Genomic DNA, 22145 nt, shown 5'->3' with positions numbered 1-22145 from the left:
ATGTTGTGACGTCACTCAGAACTTTCCACAGTCTACTTTGTTGTTGTTGGACCTTGCCTCGGCCAATCCTCGGTCCAGCTCGGAGGTGGGAACTGTTCTATCTCCACGACCAGAAGGAAACCTCCGACACTTATTTTTGATAAAAGTTAACGTAATAACCTGGGATTCGGTCTGTGTCATCTAATACCATTTAATGCACACGCTGGTAGGTATATTTCGCTCTTTCTTTTTGGAATTTTGGAAGCACGAATTCAGCTCATCCAAGTTCGAGTTGATATGATGTTGTCTTGGGCATTTATTAATTTATTTTTGGCATATTAGATTCTAGTGCTTGCAAGACGTTGTCTGGATACTTGGTAGCTGGTTTTCTACTCCCAAACATGTCTAAATCCTGTTTTGAAGGGAAACAATACTGGGTACATAACCAAAACTTCCATTGTTGACCCAGGTATGTGCCGGTATTGATTTTACAGGTCATTGACCTGATCGTGTATGTAGGCCATAAAGTCATTGGCTCGTCCCTTGCCTATTAGTACACGTGCAATGCTAAAGACGCCCCACTGTGGCTCACTTGTCATTCGATTGTTTTCATGGCATGGATTGGGTATGGATTATAATTAGATTTACGTCTTTTTTAAATTTCAGTGCATGAATACATTAGTACATAGATTGCTTTATCTTTCTGCTTTAGTACAAATTTACATGAATGGACAATGACAAGTTAATGTCATAGTTGCTCTCAGCCACACATTGACACTCTCTTTGGTCACGTGAGGAACTACACTGGAGGTGTAAACAAAGTAAATTTAATGTAGGCAAGATAGGTCTTGAATAAGATTTTACCATAAAAAAAATGAAAATCTTTTACATGGAAAACTCTTTTTGAATGATAATAGATGAGAATATGTCTTTTCTGCAGATGCTATAGTTACAGTGCCTTGCAGTGCTGATAAAGCTTGAGTAATTTGCAAAAATCAGTAATTAGCCTATTTAACTCCACCTCCTGCCCCTTGAGAAGAACCTGCATGGTGGATCAAATAAGTTTCTGTGGAATATAAACAAACTATTGAAAGCACTTTTTTTAACCAGCCAGTATGCTGAAAGGAGCTAGAATTGGCTCCTTGGTTGAGAATAAAATTTATGATAATGTACTAAAATATGTACATTTAAACCTATGATAGACCTTGATTGTACTGTCTGCAGAATGCTAGAACACTGCCACGTGGCCATAGATTTAGTCAGAATTTGAAATCAGGCTGTCTCATTTGCAATTTTCTCTGTCTCACATATTTATTTTTGTCACAATAGCGCGTAGTAAGACAGTGAGATGCCCCTGGGCCAAACTTATTTATGTGCAAACCTTGATGCTGTGGACTACTCTGTTTAAAGCCTGTAGCATAATCACCTTTGTCAGTTTGCCCTCTTACTCATTCATCTGACGTCTATTTAAACCAATACTTATTTTTATTGCTTTCAGATGACTCTTAACTTGTAATTTTGGAACGCTACGCCAGAGCGGCAGGCCCTTGGCCCACGATAAAACAAAGAACTAGGCTACAACACATGAACGTGCAGACTGGGTTGTGGCTGTAGTTTGACGCTGCGAGGTTGTGAGTTTGGTTGCGGTCAGTCATCATGTACGAGGTCATCATCCTAAAGGAGGGCTACAGCTCTATGGATGATGCTTCATCTTGTAAGTCTGACTTGTTGTTGCATTGCCGAATCCATAGATTTAACCCGAATTAGAACTCATTTCCAATTTTCTCTTTATCTCCTCCATGTTAATTTTGTCAGAATAAGGAGTCTCAAAGACACCCCTCTGGCTAAACCTGTGTTGCCCACGGCCTCCATGGTCTCTGGCAGTCATCCTAGCTGCCTGGCATGTCTCAGACTCTACAGCTTATGGGGCCAAGGATACAACACTGAGGTTGTTTACTTAGTGTACAATGTAAGGTTCGTTTCACTGAGGACCACTTGTCTTTCACAAGTGCATAGCAGTATGTCACATGTTGGAAAGTTCATTAGTAACACGCCAAATATCTGTGGTTTTCTATGGGCACATCTGCACATTGGTTTCCACCATCTATAAAAGTGACATAGTTTTTATGAGTGTGAAAAATTTATGAGTATGGCATGAAAACAATCAAATCAACAGGATTTTTGCCCTTATGACAAGTCCAGGGCTTATGACTTGTTTCCTACATTAAATACCTTAGTTCACTCCGCTGAAGCACTGGCCTAGTTTGCAGCGAGAAAGTGTCTTAACAATGATGTTTTGGGTTCGATTACAACTCTTGCTAGTGTCTGTAAGTCAGCACATTTGTCAGGTTCTGGGTGAGGGGTAGTTGTTATGCTAGAACTCGATTTTAGTCTACACATGAACCTGACTTACGCTATTAAAATAAGTGAAAACCTCCAGTGAATAATTGTATGTATGTTGAATTGTATGTTACATGGAAATTTAACGGGTTGTTAAAATATGTTTATAAGGGAGTTGTAATGAAATGTAATATGTTGTAAGTAAACGTAACGTGTCGTATGGGAATGTAATATGTTGTAAACAAACGTAACATGTTGTATGGAAATGTAATATGTTGTAGGCAACGTAACATGTTGTATGGAAATGTAGTATGTTTAATAGAAACACAGCATATTTTATACAAACATGTTTTATCCAAACTTGACACATACATGTTCTACAATGTTAATTTATTTATTTATTTGATTGGTGTTTTACACCATACCTAAGAATATTTCACTTACACGATGGCGGCCAGCATTATGGTGGGAGAAAACTGGGCAGACCCTGGGGGAAACCCACGACCATCAGCAGGTTGTTGGCAGATCTACTATGTTAATATGAAATGAAAAATAAAAATGTGTTAAATGAAAACATAATATGTTAGTATGTTACATTTAAACAACCAGTATGCTAATACGTGTATGTTGCTTCAAAACACCTACTATGTTACATGTAGGTGCCTAAATGTAATAGGTTACATGTAGACACTGAATATGTTGATATATTACATGTTAACGATTTACGTGTTATCATTGTGCTTTACAGCTCAGATGAAGGCCAGTGGCTCATCCACTTTGCTGAAAGGACCTCAAAATATCATCGTGGATACTGGCAATCCTTGGGACAGGGAGCTTATCCTGGAGAGTAAGTGGTGTACTGGGTGGTCTTCGTTCATTATGGCTTACTGAGTGGTGAAGATATCCAGTATTTCCGCAACCTTTTCGCAAGAAGCGGGCAGTAAAACTTACGAAAAAATCAGGGTTGAATCCATGACAGGGAGTTTAGGAAATTAGGGGTAATCCTGCTCCCGTAAGAAGCACATCCTGCACTGCAGGAGGTCTGACGTGTGAACCCCCATGTGCCGAGAGACCTGGTACTACAACAACATCTGTCAGTCAGGTAGCATAGCCGTGTCGTAGTGACTGGGTTGGAAGTAGATGACAAATATTGGCCATTCTTTATAATATTTACCAGAAATATGCAGTCCAAAAATATGACACACAACAGGTGGTTGCCGTGTTCATTTCTCAATATAACAGTAATCGTGTATTCTCTTGGTTGCATCTGTATACGAGAGTATTAGAGGGCTATCAATGGCTTACCAGCAAGACTGCTGGCCGCCGTCATATGAGTGAAAATATTCTTCAGTACTGCGTAAAATACTGTGCAATAATTGCGTGGTTAAAAATACACTCTTCCCTTAAGGTGTTAGCGAGTTTACCACTGTTAGACAGATGTTGGCGTAGAAAGTTTGACCTCGATTTCACTGGTATTGAACCCCTGACTGAGGCACTCAACTTTGTTTGATGGTCGTTACCATAATCGACTACCGATTAATTTACGGCACACCATGATGGGAATTTGGGGGAATTCCATGAAATTTTGTATCTAATTGGATAGCAGTGCTGTTTTAAAGCTTTGCATTACACCAGTTATATTTATAGAGGCCTACGCCGCAAGTCTTAACCCTATGAGTATAGTCTGTACCTACACCACCCATCGCACGCTCTGCTGCAAAGTGGGTCAAGTTGGTCCCCCTTCTCACGGCAGGGGCTTTTATGTTCGTGCAGGCCATGCGGCAATCTGAGCTCGTCTCAGCTCCTTGCGAAAAGGTTGTAGAAATACGGAAGGTTAAGTTAACATTGAGGAGTTTGGTTCTGGCTCATTTAAGACATGATGGCCAAAAAGTTAAAAAAATAAGAATGAAGTCCTTTTGAATATTTGGAGTCATAAATGTGTAAGAGTTTAGGTTCTTGTTGGAATAGGTTTCGATTAAAATCAACTGAAAATGAGCTAGTATGGTCCAAAAGGTGCATGGTACGAGACAGTTAGATGAAGGACAGTCATAAGAACTTGAAAATTACATGGATCAGTAGGGTTCAGTAGGTTTTAAGGTTTGATGATAGTCCTGTTTGCTATTTTGTCAGGATATAATGTACATATTATAAATCATATTACATATCCAAATTTTCACATGTATATTTATATGACAAATATATATATATATTCTCTCGTTATACCCACCTGATAAATTTTTTATTGGAAATGTAATTTATTTGATGGTGCTGTTTGGTGTCAGACTTTTATTACTGATACATTTACATGTCCTCACTAAAGAAATTCCAATATTAGATCATTTTTTAGAAGGAGTGTTTTTAATTATTCTTGTAACATAGTTTTTGTGGCATCTAGGGCCAATTTGACAAAGCTCTTTATGACTTATGTCAAAATTTCAAAACTCTGTGATGATGGTTTTTGGTACAAGTTGAAATGTGGACACATTTGTCTTAAGACAACATTGATGAGGGGACAAAATTTTAATCTCTAAAGCCAAAGCAAACTTTCAGATTGTACTTCACATTTTGGCCTGAGTTAGAAATGGATTTGTGGCATCAGCCCCAGGAACCAGTCAAAGCTCAGATCCACTTGCAGTATGATCTGGGCGTTCTAAGGATAGTAGTGACAAATCCTTCACTCTTCAAACTTGTGCCATACAGTATATGCACCTAGCCGTGCAGCAAAACATTTGTTTTATTCGAGCTTGACGCATTTTTTCAAGATCTCTGGGCCTATGGCATTACTAGTAATACGTTCTAAACATACTCTGTTTTGTAACTGTGCATATAGAAGAGTACAAAAATATATTTGAAAAAACTGATGGTACATCTCTATATATTCCCAAGATATCCTGTATATAAAAGGTGAAGGCCAACATAAAACTAATTTGCTTCAGTTAGGTGACCAGTCTATCATCTCTGAAGTTATAGGGTCTGACATATTTGTTTGTGTGATCGCCAGGGTTGCTCCAGAATGAAATATCGCCAGAGCAGATTAGTTACGTTGTCTGCTCCAGTGGTCATGTTGACAAAGTGGGCAACCTCAATCTGTTCCCAAGGGCATCCATATTGTTGGGTTTGACCTCTGTGTCAGGGATCAATTCTACATCCACGAATTTGATCAGGTATCCAAGGCAACAAAACAGGAATGGTGGTTGTTGTAACTTTGCCTAGAACAAGAGGATACACGTTGTATATTTTAGAGACATGCGAAATTCAAAATTTTGGATTCAAAGAAAAAAAGTTTCTTTTTAGTACCCATTTTAGTACACGTTACCAAGTTTTACATCGTACTTGTCAAGTTATTTTTATTTTGTGATGAATTAATGACATGGTTCAACATACATACTTAAAAAGCTTGAATTTAATCATCAAATTCATGAAAAACAAAATGTGTTGAAGGTATGATGTGCCTTCATTGGCCTATTAAAGCTATTATTTATTTATTTATTTATTTAATTATTTATCCCTTGTTTAGGCAGACTTACTTAAAAATCGACTGTGACATGTGGAATGTTCTGGATGGCAGCCATTTTTGTTTTGAAAAATGTGGAATGTGATTGTCATGATTAACATCTAAACGTGGAATGTGACGTGATTCTTGGTGAATTTGTTGTCAGATTTTGACTCCTCATTTAGGTGCATTTTCCTTTGAACTGATTTCCCCTGGGCTCTGAGTTCCCTGCCACCAAAATGCTGGCGGGTGTCCTTATAAAGTGACATATTCTTGAGTGCGGCATAGAACACCAATCAGATAAATAAATAAATTCTTGAGTGTGGTGAAGGAATTGTCTTTAAGGTAGATCCTTTCTCATTTCTTATATGGATGCATTATTAACTATCATTGTTTAGGGCTTACAAGTAGTTCATGGAATACTGGTATTATGACATCATGTGGTGCTCTGTGTAGAAGTATGGGGCATTTCATCACTCATAAACCACATGCTATGGGTACTTTATGATATGAAAGCATACATGTATAACAAATTCTACGACTGTAGGCCTCATTGTTGATTGATGATCAACAGAATCATAGAAGTGAAAGGAAATAAGAAAAAAAAGAATAAATAAAAATTTTTTGACACTGAACTTCAATTTATTATCCAAACTTTAGATTTTTTGGTTCTTAGAAGAGAATGTCGTTTTAATTACGTGAAGTTTGTTTATAGCAATAATGACTTTCTAGAGATTGATGACATCATGGATGGAGTCAAATATCCAAAAATGAATTCTGGAATAAATAAAGACCTTAAAATTTCTCAAAATTCTGAGACTGAGAATTTGTAGAAAAATGTCCGAGGTATTAGTATGCGCACACTTCCTTCATTCAGTCTTATTTTGATAGCTTTCACCATTGACGTCATGACTGCAGGCTAGTGACAGCTAAGGCTTCAGGCTGACGGTAGTTCAAAACTATTTTCATTCCAAAAGCAAGGCTTTTTTTATTGTTCTTATTGTTATCAGAAATAAATTTAAACCATACATTTAAGTATCCTTTAAAACTTTTAAATGGCCATGGTTTTGGTAATCTTGGTAGTCAAGCACATTGCTAACTCTGCTTAACAGTTAGTTGGATATGTGTCATTCTGATGGAACATGATCAAGATACATGACATGTGCAGTGTCTTTGGCCACATTGTTCAATGAGGCAGCACTACAAGTGTAATGACACTGGAAATAGCTATCCTGTCCCAGGAAACATCACTTATGTTAATTGATTTATGTTTTGTTACAAGGTTTACAAAGTGTTCAAAAGTGCAAAAATTTGGGAGGGGGGGGGGGGGGGCGGGGGTACGCCCTTGAAAGTAAATAGATTTTCAAGGTCAGATTTTGTGCTCTGTTCTAAGCTGGCAGATAAGTAATATAAGCAACAGAAATAGTATCTATCAGTCATTCGAATAATTGTATAGACAGATCTTTGAACTGAATTATCTTTGAAAGTCCTTGAAAAAAATCTTCTTTCTTGGATGGCAATTTTGAAAAACAAAACCAACAGAGCCAGTACATGGCTGTATTTTCCACTTTATTTATCAGAGTTGACGGAGTCGGGTGTAAAACCTGATACGATTGCCTTTGTCGTCTGCACGCATGGTCACTCGGATCACGTGGGCAACCTGAATCTGTTCCCCAATGCCATATACATCGTGGGCTATGAGATTTGCCATGGCGACCAGTATTTGCTGCATGGTTTTGATCAGGTATATTATACTTTGGGGTGACAGGAAAACAGATGGTGAATTCATACTTTTTTTTAAGCATAACGGCCTGGAGTATTCATCTTTGTGTAGTGTTTTTTTGTAATGGTGGAAATATTTGAAAATTAATACCATATGGACATTGTGAAAATGGAGCCATTTTGGATCTCCAGTGCAAAGGGAAACTAAAGAAAATATCCTTTTTATATTTATAAGTACGTATAGATTGTCTGAAAATGTAGCTAAAGTATGTGGAATCCTATTGAGACTGAAGGTTGAATCTCGTTTAATACATTTTTTTTAAAACTGGAAACGAATAATAAGGGATTAAGAGGGACATCCTTTTAAATTATGAATATTGCTGTAAGGTCGACCGAAGGAAAACAACAGATTGTTCTAATTTGGAAAAAGGTAGAGTTTCATCATCTGTTTTTCTCATAATTTTTATTAAATATAATAAGATATCATGGGTGTGTTCACACTATTTGCTTGTTTGATTTTTCATGAAAGCATTTTATTTACCGATGGTTCTTCGATTTTGCGAAAGACAACGTGCCTCTGAAGCAAGTCAGTCCCAAGCATGCAATAAGATAAGAGCACATTGTACAACGGAGCTTGTCGTTTGTTCTCGTACACATTATTTCTAAACTTTTACTGTATACAGTAGAAGGAGAATATAAATTGCCTAGCTCGGGACTGCTTTGTTTGCGTGGCACGTGCTTGTGAGTGTGGAATAATATGCATGTTGACATGATATTCTGCTTGATATTACTGAAGCATAAATTCTAATACGCCTGTTTTTTTTTTTATCAATCTTTAAACACAAAAATAATGGCATGTGGGTCAGTATACCTTTGTGTGATTTACCAAAACACTTCGGAGATAATTTGGATCCGATACATGTACATACGTTACCACAAAGCTTACCACATGGGTGGTCTGTAGGTTTGCGTCGGGAAGTTTTTTGCCGGGTACATGTATACTTAACAAAAATATAAACGCACAAAAGCAATTTTATATTGTTTACTCTTAGTATTAAACAGAGTGTTAACTCAACATTAAGGTGAGTATTCATTAACGACTGTGGCTTCAATTTACACCAGATTTTCACATTTTAGGACAATCCAGGAGGTATGGCAGCGTTAGGACAAAGTGCTTGGTGTGTCCACCGTCAGCATCAGGAAGACCGTGAACTGTGATTACCGACTATTCTGTTTTAACGCTGCCATCGCTCCAGGATTATTGCGTTAAATGTGAAAATCTGGTGGAATTTGAAACCACAATAATAATGAATGCAATAGAAAACAGTTCAAATTAGCTTCATGCGTATATAGTTTTGAGTATATTTGTTCCATTGCCATGCCCCCCTCTTAACTCGGCTTCCTCCACCCATAAACCTGTAAGCGAAACATTCTTGACTCTTGACGAAAAGTGACAGCTGTGTAGCATGTACCATGTCAAAGAAGCCATCGGTCGAATCCAATTACCCACAGCTGAGTGAAAAGGTTTTCTGTTCGCAATCCAGCTCTCGTCACATTCTGATAGTTGGTTGCATGATATGCTGTGGTTTCATATGGTACGGACCGCATTCGTGATGGTGTATTATAAAGCTGTACTACAGAATACAACACGGAATAATATGTCTTTGAATAGAGAAAAGTTTTTCGCAGCTATTCTGTATTGTATTGGGGGGAAAGAATGTCAGAAACACATCGACATGTGAAACAGTTTGTCTTCCGCTATAGTCTACTCCAATGCCCTTTTGGCGATGAACAATCGCTATTTTCTATGTCTCAAGGGGGTGAAGTAACACAAAAAAAAACATGCTGTCATAAACAAGATCATTTTATGTGAGAAAATATCAAAAGCACATTGCATGTCAACATTCGGAAAAGTTTGAATTCAAAGTTTAAATTAATGTTAAATTAATACATCTCCATCTCTCTCTCCTTTCCTCCAACCTCTTGCCACATTTCCCCTAACCCCTTGCCACTCGTTTAGGGCATCCCGTATGAGATTGATGAAAACGTAGAGGTCTTTCCCACGCCTGGTCACACAGGTGCTGACGTGTCGGTCATCGTCAGGAATACCTCCCACGGGACGGTCGTGATCGCCGGTAGGTCTGCCTTTACATAGCTATGGATTGTGTTATTGAAGCTTAAAACTTAAATTGAATATGGTTTTATGATCTAAATCAGAAGTTCATTCCTGTGGAAAAGAGATTCACGTCAAAGATATACTTTCAGGGGACTACTTCATGAGACAAATGAGGTCTTTGTTTATCTGTCATAATATTGTGTTTCATATGTTTACTTCGAGTTGAACATTGTGTTTGGAATTGGCATTGCGATTATTGACCTTGAGGTCCATTTTTGTTGACGACTGGTATACGCATGTCTGTTTTGACGCCGAGATCTAACAAAAATATAGGGCCGAGGTGGTTAGCATGCCGGCGCGGCCCAATGGATCCTTTAGGCTCTCACCAGTGGTGTCGCGATGAGTTCAAATCCAGCTCATGTTGGCTTCCTCTCCGGCCGTACGGGGGAAGGTCTCAGAGGAACCTGTGAATGGTCGTGGGTTTTCCCCGGTTTGCTCCACCATAAAGTTGGCTGGCGTCGTTTAAGTGAAATATTCTTGAGTGCGGCATAAAGTGCCAATCAATTAAATAAGTAAATAAATTATCAAACATACTTGTCTATGATATAGGGGACCTGTTTGAGTGTGAGGATGACCTGGAAAACCCACACTTGTGGCAGCAGAACAGCGAGAATCCCGAGCTCCAGCAGAGTTCTCGTCTCCGCGTCTTGAAGAAGGCGGACCACATTGTACCGGGCCACGGTGGAATGTTCAAGGTGCCAGAATCCTTCAAAAGTCAACCGCGCTCTGTGTTGATCTATGAGGAGTTCACTCACACGTGGGGCTCGAATTTTACAGAAACTGTTGCCTACAACGTGTTCGAGGTGGACTAATGTGATAGTCCAATCTCTAGGTACGTCGTGATGTCGGGCTTTGCAAGGGCTGTGAAAACCGTATTACGTGTAGTCAGCATGGATGTTACCTATTTTACCCCTTGGTCGACATTGGCCTGAGGTATTGTTTCAGGTGTTGGTGTCAGTCCAACTATACGTCTGTTCCTTTAGCTTCGTCTGTCTTCGTAAACACTCTGTTCCCTTTACGCTTATAGCCGGTTTAAAAAGCAAGAACTTGTATCACAAGAAAGTTGTAATGATGCAGTGACCATTGAAAATAATTCAGACCTTTCGCAGGGTGTAAATGTCATGCTAAGGAAGTATGCATGACCTCATTATTGCCTAATTTGCATACACAATGTTTCAAATACTTGACACTGCACTTACTTGAGTTTTCCGCAATGCACAAGAAGGTTGACCTTGGCGGAGGGTAAATGTGAACATTCCCTCTCGTCACCACAGGTCTCGGGATAGGACTCTCCAGTGTGTATCAATTTGGAGTGTTCACATTTCCCCTACACCAAGATATACCCGGCAGTGTGAAGTTGATTGGGTGAATGGTCATGGAGAAAATGGGCATGAGGGACATGGATGGAGATTCCTTTCTTTATGAAGTCAAGGATTGTGCTTTGCCTCAAAAAACTTTGTGAGCTCATCATTAGTGAATTTGCCTACGCAGTTTGTGCGCAAGGGTTCTTTTATAGTTATGAAGTATTACCTCAGAAACAATTTTACTGTCACCCTATCATTTTTTCCTACAGACCCAGAATTTTGAAGGCAGTATCCACTGAAAATATTTATAACTTCATCATTGTCTAGTTTCCGTGTGCATATTTTATCAATACTCAGCGCTGCACTTCCTTAGGTCCTCGTCAATAGACGCAACAAGTACGAAATCGAGCGGATAAAAAGTTAAATGAAATTATAGATGATACTCCAGAGATTCCTTCTTTTGTAGTTCAAACTTACAGATGTAGATTTTGTGACATGATATCTCTTGAACCTTTTAGTGTAAACATGTTGATCCCATATACGCACCAAGTCATTGGGAACTACCCTGTGATTGTTTCAGTGACCTTGAATATTTTTTTCAAGGTTTTTGGGCTTGTGTCTTAATTAACTTGTAGACGCACTTTCTCATGCTACTGTGCTTAGAGCTGAGGGGTATGATTAATGTATTGCACAGTGTTTTTCTATTTTCTTGTTTGTTTTTGTTTGTTTATTTACACAAGTCATGTGCCATTCCTACACCTTCCCTACTTGTTTGATGGATTTGTTACAGGATACACCATATGACCAGTACTAGTATAAGGTGTTCTGCTGATGTTCTCTATACTATAGCAAGTAGCTTTTTGTCATTTCTCTCCTGTATTTAGTACATTTCATGTATGCATCTGTCCCTTCACTGAAGTCCTAGTTTTTAAGCTCTAAAACACACGAGAACAAAAGGTGATTGTTGGCTGAAAATACAAGTGTGTGTAATTGAAAAAAATATTGGTTGTAGGTGTCTTTAAAAACATTTTGCTCATGTTTTTTTGGAAAACAATTTTTCATACAATGTAGTACATATCCATGTAGGTGTGTGTATTGGTGTCATTTCGTATTACATAAGGTATTCTTGGCAAGGTGTGATATGTTTGGTTAACATTCACACTGATCCCTATTGTTAATGAACCAGGGACCGATTCCACAAACCCATTTCTGGCTTTAAGTCGAAATTTTAAATCTTTCCACAACGCTCAGTTTTTGGTACTGAAAGTTGAAATTTGGATACATGTGGCAAGAGATAAAACTGGTGAGGTGGACAAAATTGTACATTATAAAACCGAAAAAATGAGGTTAAAGATCGTATTTTAAATTTTAAAAATGTCTTGATGGAATCGGTCCTTGGACCAAATATATCAAGACGTGTACAGTAATAGTATTCCCATGGGTGACTATTAACTTCCGTTCAGCTAGTTCTAACTGGTGTGGTCTCAATTCGTAGCCAAGTTTATTTAACAGCTCTCACTTTGTGGAAGCAATAATAATAATTCTATTTGCAAACATGCTAACAAACAATCTGTTGATGATTTACTTCAGCCATGACTACTTATTGAAATGTGTTACGTGCATGTGAAGTGAAATAAAACATGTATATTGAATGAAAAAAATAAATGCGTTAAGCATTGTTATTTGGGGGTTTTTCAGTCCTGCTGAAACCAAGGCACATGTAGCCATAACAGCGTGGTATACATGTTCATTTCATTTTCCCATTTTCCCGTTTTCTAGACGAGCTGGTTTTTAGGGAACATATATTGTCGTTATTGTGGGATTTACACTTTGCGAAAATTGATTCAGACGAACCCGGTTTTCGAACCAGTGACCTCCGAGTCCGTCTGACACGTAATCAGAAATACATGTCAACTGTTTCGATCATTCAGCCATCAAGCTAGAATCTGTGCTATACCTGGATGATGTAAATCCCAAATAACGATACTGCTGTCACTCCTTTCTAAATGACAGCCACCAATCTAACCTGCTTGATCATGAAGTACAGCGGCACCCACCACCCCCACCACCCTCATCCGCCCTCAGCCCGCAATGCGGTGGCTGAAATATGAGATGATCTGCGAGGCTTAAAGACAACAGGCCGTAGTTCATGCCCGATTCGGCATGCGCTGGGGCCTTAGAATCTGTATAATCTTGAAAATTTGTAATTATAAGCTTGCGACTCCGCTCAACGTCATTTTCGAAATGGATCAATTGGAACCCAGTGTGGACGACATTGAAGCTCCGATTTATGACACTGGTATCCGTGAAGCAGGGTTCTCGTCAAGGTCTTCGCTTGCTGGAATTCAGCCTCGGTTGTGATTTTGAGTCAGAACTTTTGCCAGTTAAAGGGCTGTGGTTTATACCAGGCAATCCGACTTGCTCAGATAATAAGCCTGTCGTGACCACAGTCATAGTTACATGTACGTAAAAAATTAATGAGGAAAAAACTCAGATTGTGGTTTGTACATTGTTTTGCTATAAAGAATCTGTGTACATATTTTTAATTTCTCAGAGCGCTGGGTTAAATGTAAAGACACTTGATAAATGTAGGTCATCTGAGACGTCTCTTACAGACGCGAGGGTGGTAAAATGGCCCCTGAATGACTGAAAACGCATACATCCATCCCGTTTGCACAACGTAGTCGTGGGTTTCCACCGGAAACCGGATGTTTCAGAGTGAGCAGTGTCAAATAAGACTTACAGCTTATAGAGAGTAAAACCAGAGAAGTGACGACAGTGAGAACACTAGTAAAAACACACTCAGTTTTAGTCAAAATGCAAAAGGCCCTGAGTCGCTCTTTTTCGCTTTTGAATGCTTCGGAAAAGAACAGTTCTTCCTCAAAATCCTCGCCTTCCAGTGCTATGAGGCGTTGAAGTTTGGCAGAAATTTCGTTGATTCATCAAATTTCTAGTTGGTTTCAGCAATTTTTTGATTGAGCTTACAGATATTCTGAAAATATTTTCTGCGCCAGCCCCGAATATGACATCATCATGCTTAGCACTGCATGAGTGCTTAGAGCAAAGAAACAGGAGTGGTTGGCCAGGTGTCAGTATAATGTAATTTAGTGGGGTGTCATGCCTAATGTCTTCAGTGGCAAAAGCACTGTGGAGGCACGGGGGAAAACACAGTATAAGTACACACACTTAATGACTCCTCGTCACACGGCTGAAAAATTGTTAATATAATTAAAGACGTACAGCACAGAGAGTAAAACCAGAGCAACTTCGGCAATGTGATAGCTGGCAAATGGTCACACGTAATTGGTGAACTACAGCCCCTTGTCAATTTGCCCCAGTCAGGGTTTTATTCTGTTCACGAAGATGCTTAAAAAGTAGCAAATTACACGCCCGCAAATTACACGCCCGCTAGTACCATGACGTAAGCACAGTTAGGTAATAAAAAATTGCAGTGATGTTAATTGCAATATTTTAGACGTCACTGGTCTAGAGTTACTCAAAATGTTGTGCTGTCGCCATATTTAACATACAATCACATTAAACAATGCAACGGGACCAGTCCTCGGAGATGCTTAGTCCACCAGCTGAATCCTACTACCACGTAAAACCCCATTCATACATACATAGAATGTGTCATTCAAAGTTACAATGTTATTCATAGTTACAATGTTATTCATAGTTACAATACGACAGTCAAGGTTACAATGTTATTCCCAGTTCCAATGCTATATCATGATTACAGTGTTGTTCATTGTCTTAATTATTCACCGTTACAGTTTTATTCCATGCGATTCATTCAATGATTTTGATACAATACAATTGATTGATGCAATCTCCTGGTGGTTCTAGTGACCGAGATTTCTTTATCGTGGTACGAACAAGCACTTTGCAGAAAAATACAATTCAGCAAAGTTGGTGATGGCAATGTTATGGCATTTATGATTTACCTGAGCTCAAACATAGTCGGAAACTCAGTTCATGTGCAAGAATTCATGTTCATTAGTTCATGTTCATATGTATTCTTAGTCACATGAAAAAAACGAGTGAGTGAGTGCTTGGGGTTTAACGTCCTACTTAACAATTTCTCAGTCATATGACGACGAAGGATTCCTTAGAGTGCATGTAATGTGCTTCCTTGTTGCAGGACGGATTTCCACCGCTATTTTATCTAGCGCTGCTTCACTGAGACAACTTATCAAAGGCAAATAAGCTGCCCGCCCGAACCATTATATTGATAGGGGTCAACCAGTCGTTGCACTATCCCTTTCATGCTGAAGGCTAAGCAAAGAGTTACAACTTTTTCTTTTAAGGTCCTAGGTTGTAGCATAGGCATAAATTTCTAGGTGCTTTTATTTATCCCACGTGATATTCCGTACAGCGCATGTGCTGGACTTTACGATCGTTTTATTTGTCATGCTCATTGTCTCAGAATGGTTATTTGATTTATTTATTTATTTGATTGGCGTAGTATGCCATCCTGAAAAATATTTGACTTACACGATGGTGGCCAGGATGGTGGGAGGGAACCGGGCAGATCACGGAGAAAACCCACGTCCATCCACAGGTTGCTAGAAAATTTACGGCCGGAGTGGAAGCCAATATGAGCCGGACTCACAGCAACCGCATTGGTGAGAGGCTCCTGGATCATTGTGCCCCGATGACACCCTAACCATCTCGCCCACAGAGATTATTGGAAGAAGGTTGCGATACGCAGACACATTGCTGATGTGTGTCCACAGTTGTTAGTGGATGTAGATAACGACAAGCAGACACATTGCCGATGTGTGTCCTCAGCTGTCAGTGGCTGTAAATTTCCTCTGGTGTTAGTGGATGTAGATTACGACAAGCCGACACATTGCCGATGTGTGTCCACATTTGTTAGTGGATGTAGATTGCGACAAGCAGACATTGCTTATGTGTGTCCACAGCTGTTAGTGGATGTAGATTACGACAAGCAGACATTGCTTATGTGTGTCCACAGTTGTTAGTGGATGTACATTACGACAAGCAGACAGATTGTCATTGTGTGTCCACAGTTGTTAGTGGACGTAGATGACGACAGCAGACGAATTACCAGTGTGTGTTCAGAGTTGTTAGTGAATGTACATTACGACAAGCAAACACATTGCTGATGTGTGTCCACAGTTGTTAGTGGATGTACATTACACTGAGAACAAAACCATATACTCACTGGAGTTATATTATATTTAAATTTTGCTATAAGACCCAAGTATAGTAATTGAGTCTTAGAACGGAATTGTTTAAAAATGGTATGCGGAGTTTTACACCATGCGTATGTTGCCTTGTTATTATGTAATGTCGTCAACAGCCACATGCCCTGGTTTGTATGCAGTTTTTCATGCAAAGATACCCTGTACAACTTTCACCCAATCATTCAGTGAACAAATCAATAAAAGGGAGCACAGTAATTTGAGGTACTTTGTAGCGAAACATTTGACCCAGCTTCACAAGGGTGGATGGCAGACAGACTGATGGACGGAAGGACTGATGGCGAGACGGCCAGATGAACGGAAGGACCTGATGGCCAGACGGATAGATGAACGGAAGGACTGATGGTCAGACGGACAGATGAACGAAAGACCTAAGGCTAGACTCTCCTAATTTTTGGAATGTGGAATTCCTGTTAGAATTTTACTTGGTGTCACGTTGAACATCCAACAAATAAAGCTAATGCTTCCCATTTAACTCATGAACTCCCATAGCTCTGAGATCGGTTTGCCATGTTTCCAGCTTAGCTTCCACATTAATAGTATTTCTGAAATCTAAGCTGAGAAGAATGAAGCAGATCTCAGATCTAGAGCTCCAACTGTTTTTAGAAGCGCTATTCCTGTGCAAAGCCGTGAAATAAAAATACGCATCCAGCATTCGCTAGGTCAGCTGCAGATATTCACACTCTTGTGGTTTGTCGAAAATGTCTGTCCTCTGTATGGCCTATAAACTCATTCGGAGAATCCTTGAACACGGCGTTAAACACCAATCAATCAATCAGCTGGGTAGAGAGAATGTCTCTGGATCAATGGCCGAGTCAGTGTGGAGGCTATAATAAACTTACTTGAGTTTAACAATAGACAGGATACCCACATATAGATACCTGGGCCTGTCCGCTTCATATGTATATCGTGTACGCACAGATATCCTAGTCTACGCATTTAATTAGAATGCTCATAATACGCTACACTCAAAAAATTAATCTGTTAATTTTAACAGAATATCTGTTGTCTGAATGATGCTAGAATGTATTCTGTTATTATAACACAATATTCTGTTATACTCAACATAATATTCTGTTAGATAACTACAATTTGATTGATTTATTTATTTATTTGGTGTTTTTTATCCGTACTCAAGAACATTTCACTTATACCACGGCGGCCAGCATTATGATGGAAGGAAACCGGCGACCATCCGCAGGTTACTAACAGACTTTCCCACGTACGGCCGGAGAGGCTGAATTAACAGAATAGGTTGAATTTTATGTTGAATTAATAGAATATGTGTGCTGTATTCAACAGCAGAATACATTGTAGCATCGCTCAGACAACAGACTTTCTGTTAAAATTAACAGATTAATTTTTCGAGTGTATTTATATGCACAAAACGTGTACTGGCTTTCAAACAAGTAAACAAACAAACAACTCATGTAAATAAATAAAATTTTAAAGTGTGAAAAATTGACATGTTTGACAAAGCAAGTTCCGTAATGCACACCATTTGGCATGTATTCGAAGTTCGTGTCCCTTTTCGTTCTTCTGATATTACTATTTGAGGATGACATCCGGTTTTCGCTTGCTTGTTGCTCAAATTTATCTATGATAAATACCAGTACTTATTATTTATTATGAACTTTAATGGATTCCTCGTAGCTAGGTGGACCCTGGCCTAGCCCCTGTCGCTCAACATCCTCGTATTTTGGAGGGGGTTCTGTTTGCTCACTTAAGGGGTTCAAAAGAGGCGATGCCCTTGACCGAGGCTGCCCGGAAACGACCCCAGATCCTGGAGCCCGGCGCGACAAGAGCGGTGTTCGTGGGCCTTCGTTCCTCAGCTGCACGTTCCGACGTTCTCTCCTGATGGTGACGTCAACTGGATCTGTACATTTTTTTCTGATCAGGATCGTCAACAAAATGGCTATGGCTAACTCCGGTAGGAGAAAGAAGGCGATGTAGAGACCGACTTGTGGTAAGCAGTGTGTCTTCATGTCGACGGTCGTTGTTATTACGCCTGTACCGATGTGATACACGACAACTTCCGGTGACAAGTAAGACAGCTCAAAGAAACAGGTATAGCCAAAGTTGCAGCGATCTTTGGCGGAAGTGACGTTGTAAAGGGTTCGGTTGACGTACAACCTTGCGGACACATGGGAAGAAAGGGCGTTGGTGACATAGACAAAGTAGTAGTCGTCCGAGTCGAAAACGTCCAAGTCGTATCGAGTGTAATCGAAGTCAAAGAACACGCAGTTGCCGGTGAGGCTGAGAACTTGTCTGCTCATCACACAGTCCGAACAGGAATCGTCCCTTTTCCACGTCTGCAGGTTGTCAAAGCTTTTAATGATCAAAAGAGTCACTGTTCGACTAGAGCAACTGTACACCGTAACCTTTGATCCTTGCAGAAGGTAAAACCCCCAGTATTCATACGATTCTCCTGAGAGATACATACTACTACTCATATTGTAAGTTTCCCGAATGGACGTGTCGATTTGAGGTACTTCTGGCATCAGATAGACGCTCATGGGGTGCGATGACGTCAGTTTGACTGAATTACACATGAACGTGGAAAAACCTTGCGTGAGCATGCGCATATCTGTGAAGGCAGCCGGGAAGGATTTCTCTCCGTATATGCCCAATCCCACGATCAAGGACAGGCTGACCGACATGACGATCATCCAAAACCAGGCCAGCTGAATTCGGCTGGTTTTCGTCATCTTTTTGATGCAAAGTAAATATCCCAACCCCGTGAAACAAAGTACGCACGTGCATGCACAGCATTCTGTGCAGTCGTCGTCCGTGTTGGCCTGGGATCTGGACGAGCCTGAGCGTCGCACGCTGGTTGCCGCGGCAATGTTGAATGACGTTGACGTCCCAGCGCTGAATCCGGAGAATGACGCCCCGGCACTCGAGACACTGCCACACCCGTGTGTCATGGTCGACTAATTCTGAACAAGCATGTGCTTATCCTCTCTGTGAACAAAACGAAAATTTGCAAACATGGTTTATGTAAATGAATAAATATGAATAAATAATAGCTAAAGGTATATGCACATATACGTATTTATTTTTCTTTAAAATACGTGAAAGAAAACAAGAATGAATTACGTGTCAATAAAAACTGTATCTGAAAATACATTCCTTAATACATTTTTAGATTATTGTTCATTAGTTCAAGTAGATGCAGTCAAATGTTTAGATGTAAAGGTGAGCTTTACAAACCATATCATTTACAATGCTGAATTCCTCTCCGTCCTAAGTGGGAAGGTCTACCAGCAACTTGCGGATGGTCGTGGATTTCCCTTGTGATCTACCCGGTTTCTTCCCACCATAATGCTGGCCGCCGTCGTATAAGTGAAATATTCTTGAGTCCAGCGTAAAACACCATTCAGTTAAAGGAAAAGACCTCTAAAAATCGAAGTAGGCATCACTAAATAGACCACTTAAAGCTATGCATAAATATACTTTCATTTATTTTTTTTAGATTTTTTATATTCAAAAATTTGAATTCTAAGGTGGGATTTATGGATCATACTATCAAAGCTTAGGAACTCCGACGTCACAGGAAATTTTTCCAACTCTAATCACGACACTGAGTGTTGGAATAACTAGTTTACCCATGAGTAAATCATGACTCAGATAATGTTCCAAAAGATTCCTTTCTTCTGGTGAGCATGAGGAAAAAAAGGTGATGTGAAGTCAGAGTTCCTAGATACTGTCAGCATGGCACATAGAGCCCATAGTAGCATTCAAATATTAAATATATATTTAATATCAAGGCTAGTCTATGAATGTTATAAAAGAGTTGAGATTTATCTATTCATTAATTTATGTTTTAGCCACATACTCGATACTCGAGAATTACTTACCATGTACTGCGATGTACATGGTGCTCAGGATTATGTAGGTGGAGAAAACATAAGTGCAATTGTAATTGTAATTCTTTATTTGTTTATTGAGGATTTCCCACAGCTCACGAGGGGATCTCCTTAACAATAAAATCAACGTATATACATAAAATAACATAGACAACAAAAAGAACAAATGACATGTACATGAACAGAATAAAGTGATGGGAGCAAAGAAAAATCAAAATCAAATGATATTACTGCTGGGCTAGGATGGTGAATATGTTGGACATGATTATAAAATTATGTACAGATTTTAAGATCAATTGATTATTTGAGTGTCAGGGTTAAACCACCGACCTTTAGCAAGTTACTGACGAACTTCCCGCCATGTGACGCACAGATGTACACACCATATTGGTGTGTCATAGACGCGCCATTCACAAACCCCAACAAGCAGTGAAATGAATTGAGAAATGCAACTTCTAAAACTTTAAGTTATATATATGCGAAGAAATGAATTAACAAAATGAATGAAAGGCATCGGATAAATTTACGGATTGGATGAAGGTAAAGAGTTACAGCATGCTACATGGATACTGAGTTACTGTAAAAGACGTAACATTAGTGGACGTATGAGCCTAATGATGATCAGTGGCATGGATATATAAATAGGAATGTCGTATACTGAAAAAAATGTAATCTGTTAATATTTAACAAAAAGTATGTCGCCTGAGTGATGCGAGAATGTATTCCGTTGTTATAACATAACAATGTGTCATATTCAACATAATATCCTGTAAGTCTGATAGAAATTCTATGTTGAATTAATAGAATATGTATGTTATATTTAACACAATGATCTGTTGCAATAACATAATACAGTCTAGCGTCACTCAGACAACAGACATTCTGTTGAAATTAACAGATGAATTTTTTGAGTGTATACGGTAACTGAGGCAAAATGAATATATATATAAACTGAGAAATAAAGCACATAATGACGGAATTAACCCACGCTACTGGTCAGTTACGTAATAAAATGGGATTCTGAAACAGAATGACAGCGGACATCATGTGATCTAACAGTTTAATTGAAAAGAACACAATGATTAACTCATGCATGGGTAAAAATGGGCCCTAAACATTTCACTTACGGTATGAATGTGACATAAATGTTTGACCTGTACCGTACGAACGCCACATAAATGTTTCACTTACGGTATGAATGTGACATAAATGTTTGACCTGTACCGTACGAACGTCACATAAATGTTTCGCTTACAGTATGAATGTGACATAAATGTTTGACCTGTACCGTACGAACGTCACATAAATGTTTTCACTTACGGTATGAATGTGACATAAATGTTTGACCTGTACCGTACGAACGTCACATAAATGTTTCACTTACGGTATGAATGTGACATAAATGTTTGACCTGTACCGTACGAACGTCACATAAATGTTTCACTTACGCGGTTTGAATGTGACAAAAATGAATGAATAGGACTTAAATTTTTAATTTCCGTTCTGAATATGACATGTTTGACTTATCGTACGAGTGTGGCACAAATGCTTGACTTTACCGTATGAACATGACATAAATGCTTGACTTTACCGTAACATGAATGACTTACCGTGACATAAATTACTGACTTATACTATGTGGCCGTGGCATAAATTACTGACTTATGCTATGTGGCCATGGCATAAATTATTGACTTATACTATGTGGTCGTGGCATAAATTATTGACTTATACTGTATGGCGGTAACACAAATCAATGGCTTATACTATGTGGCCGTGACATAAATAATAGACTTATACCACATGGCCGTGACACAAATGCTTCACATCTGGTATAAATTTTATCAGTACCAAATATACACAAATGACACAAATGACAGCAGATGGAATGGAATACTACTATAGGTATTATCTATTGCATACACGGAAATGTGTATAGCTGCAAACTCACCACGAATATAGCTTTGGTATCTCAAATCCTGATTTCTCATATGCTGTGCCCCTGTGTATATATATAGTTTCAAGTCTTAC

The 22145-nt window shown here is 39.1% G+C and overlaps 2 protein-coding genes across 2 annotated transcripts; one reads left to right on the top strand and one right to left on the bottom strand.

The window, feature by feature from the left end:
* The first annotated feature begins 50 nt into the window (after nucleotides 1-50).
* On the top strand, nucleotides 51-12663 carry LOC135479117 (metallo-beta-lactamase domain-containing protein 1-like). The gene is given in 7 exon segments (XM_064758854.1): nucleotides 51-205; nucleotides 1478-1693; nucleotides 3068-3166; nucleotides 5321-5419; nucleotides 5422-5483; nucleotides 9555-9669; nucleotides 10260-12663. Coding segments are annotated over 6 exon segments (696 nt in total). The 5' UTR covers nucleotides 51-205; nucleotides 1478-1635; the 3' UTR covers nucleotides 10523-12663.
* A 5114-nt stretch (nucleotides 12664-17777) lies between these two features.
* On the bottom strand, nucleotides 17778-22145 carry LOC135479648 (uncharacterized). Its single transcript, XM_064759545.1, has 2 exons — nucleotides 22066-22145; nucleotides 17778-19209 (listed from the first exon to the last, which is right to left on the bottom strand). The coding sequence occupies exon 2, from the start codon at nucleotides 19170-19172 to the stop codon at nucleotides 17865-17867; it is 1308 nt and encodes a 435-aa protein (XP_064615615.1). The 5' UTR covers nucleotides 19173-19209; nucleotides 22066-22145; the 3' UTR covers nucleotides 17778-17864.

Source organism: Liolophura sinensis, chromosome 12, assembly GCF_032854445.1.
Source record: "Liolophura sinensis isolate JHLJ2023 chromosome 12, CUHK_Ljap_v2, whole genome shotgun sequence".
NCBI lineage: Eukaryota > Metazoa > Mollusca > Polyplacophora > Chitonida > Chitonidae > Liolophura > Liolophura sinensis.
The sequence above is the reverse complement of the archived record's forward strand: the minus strand, read 5'-3'. Positions and strand labels throughout refer to the sequence as shown.

Coding starts and splice junctions, on each gene's coding strand:
- LOC135479648 (XM_064759545.1), bottom strand. CDS start 19,172: ATGACACACGGGTGTGGCAGTGTCTCGAGTGCCGGGGCGTCATTCTCC.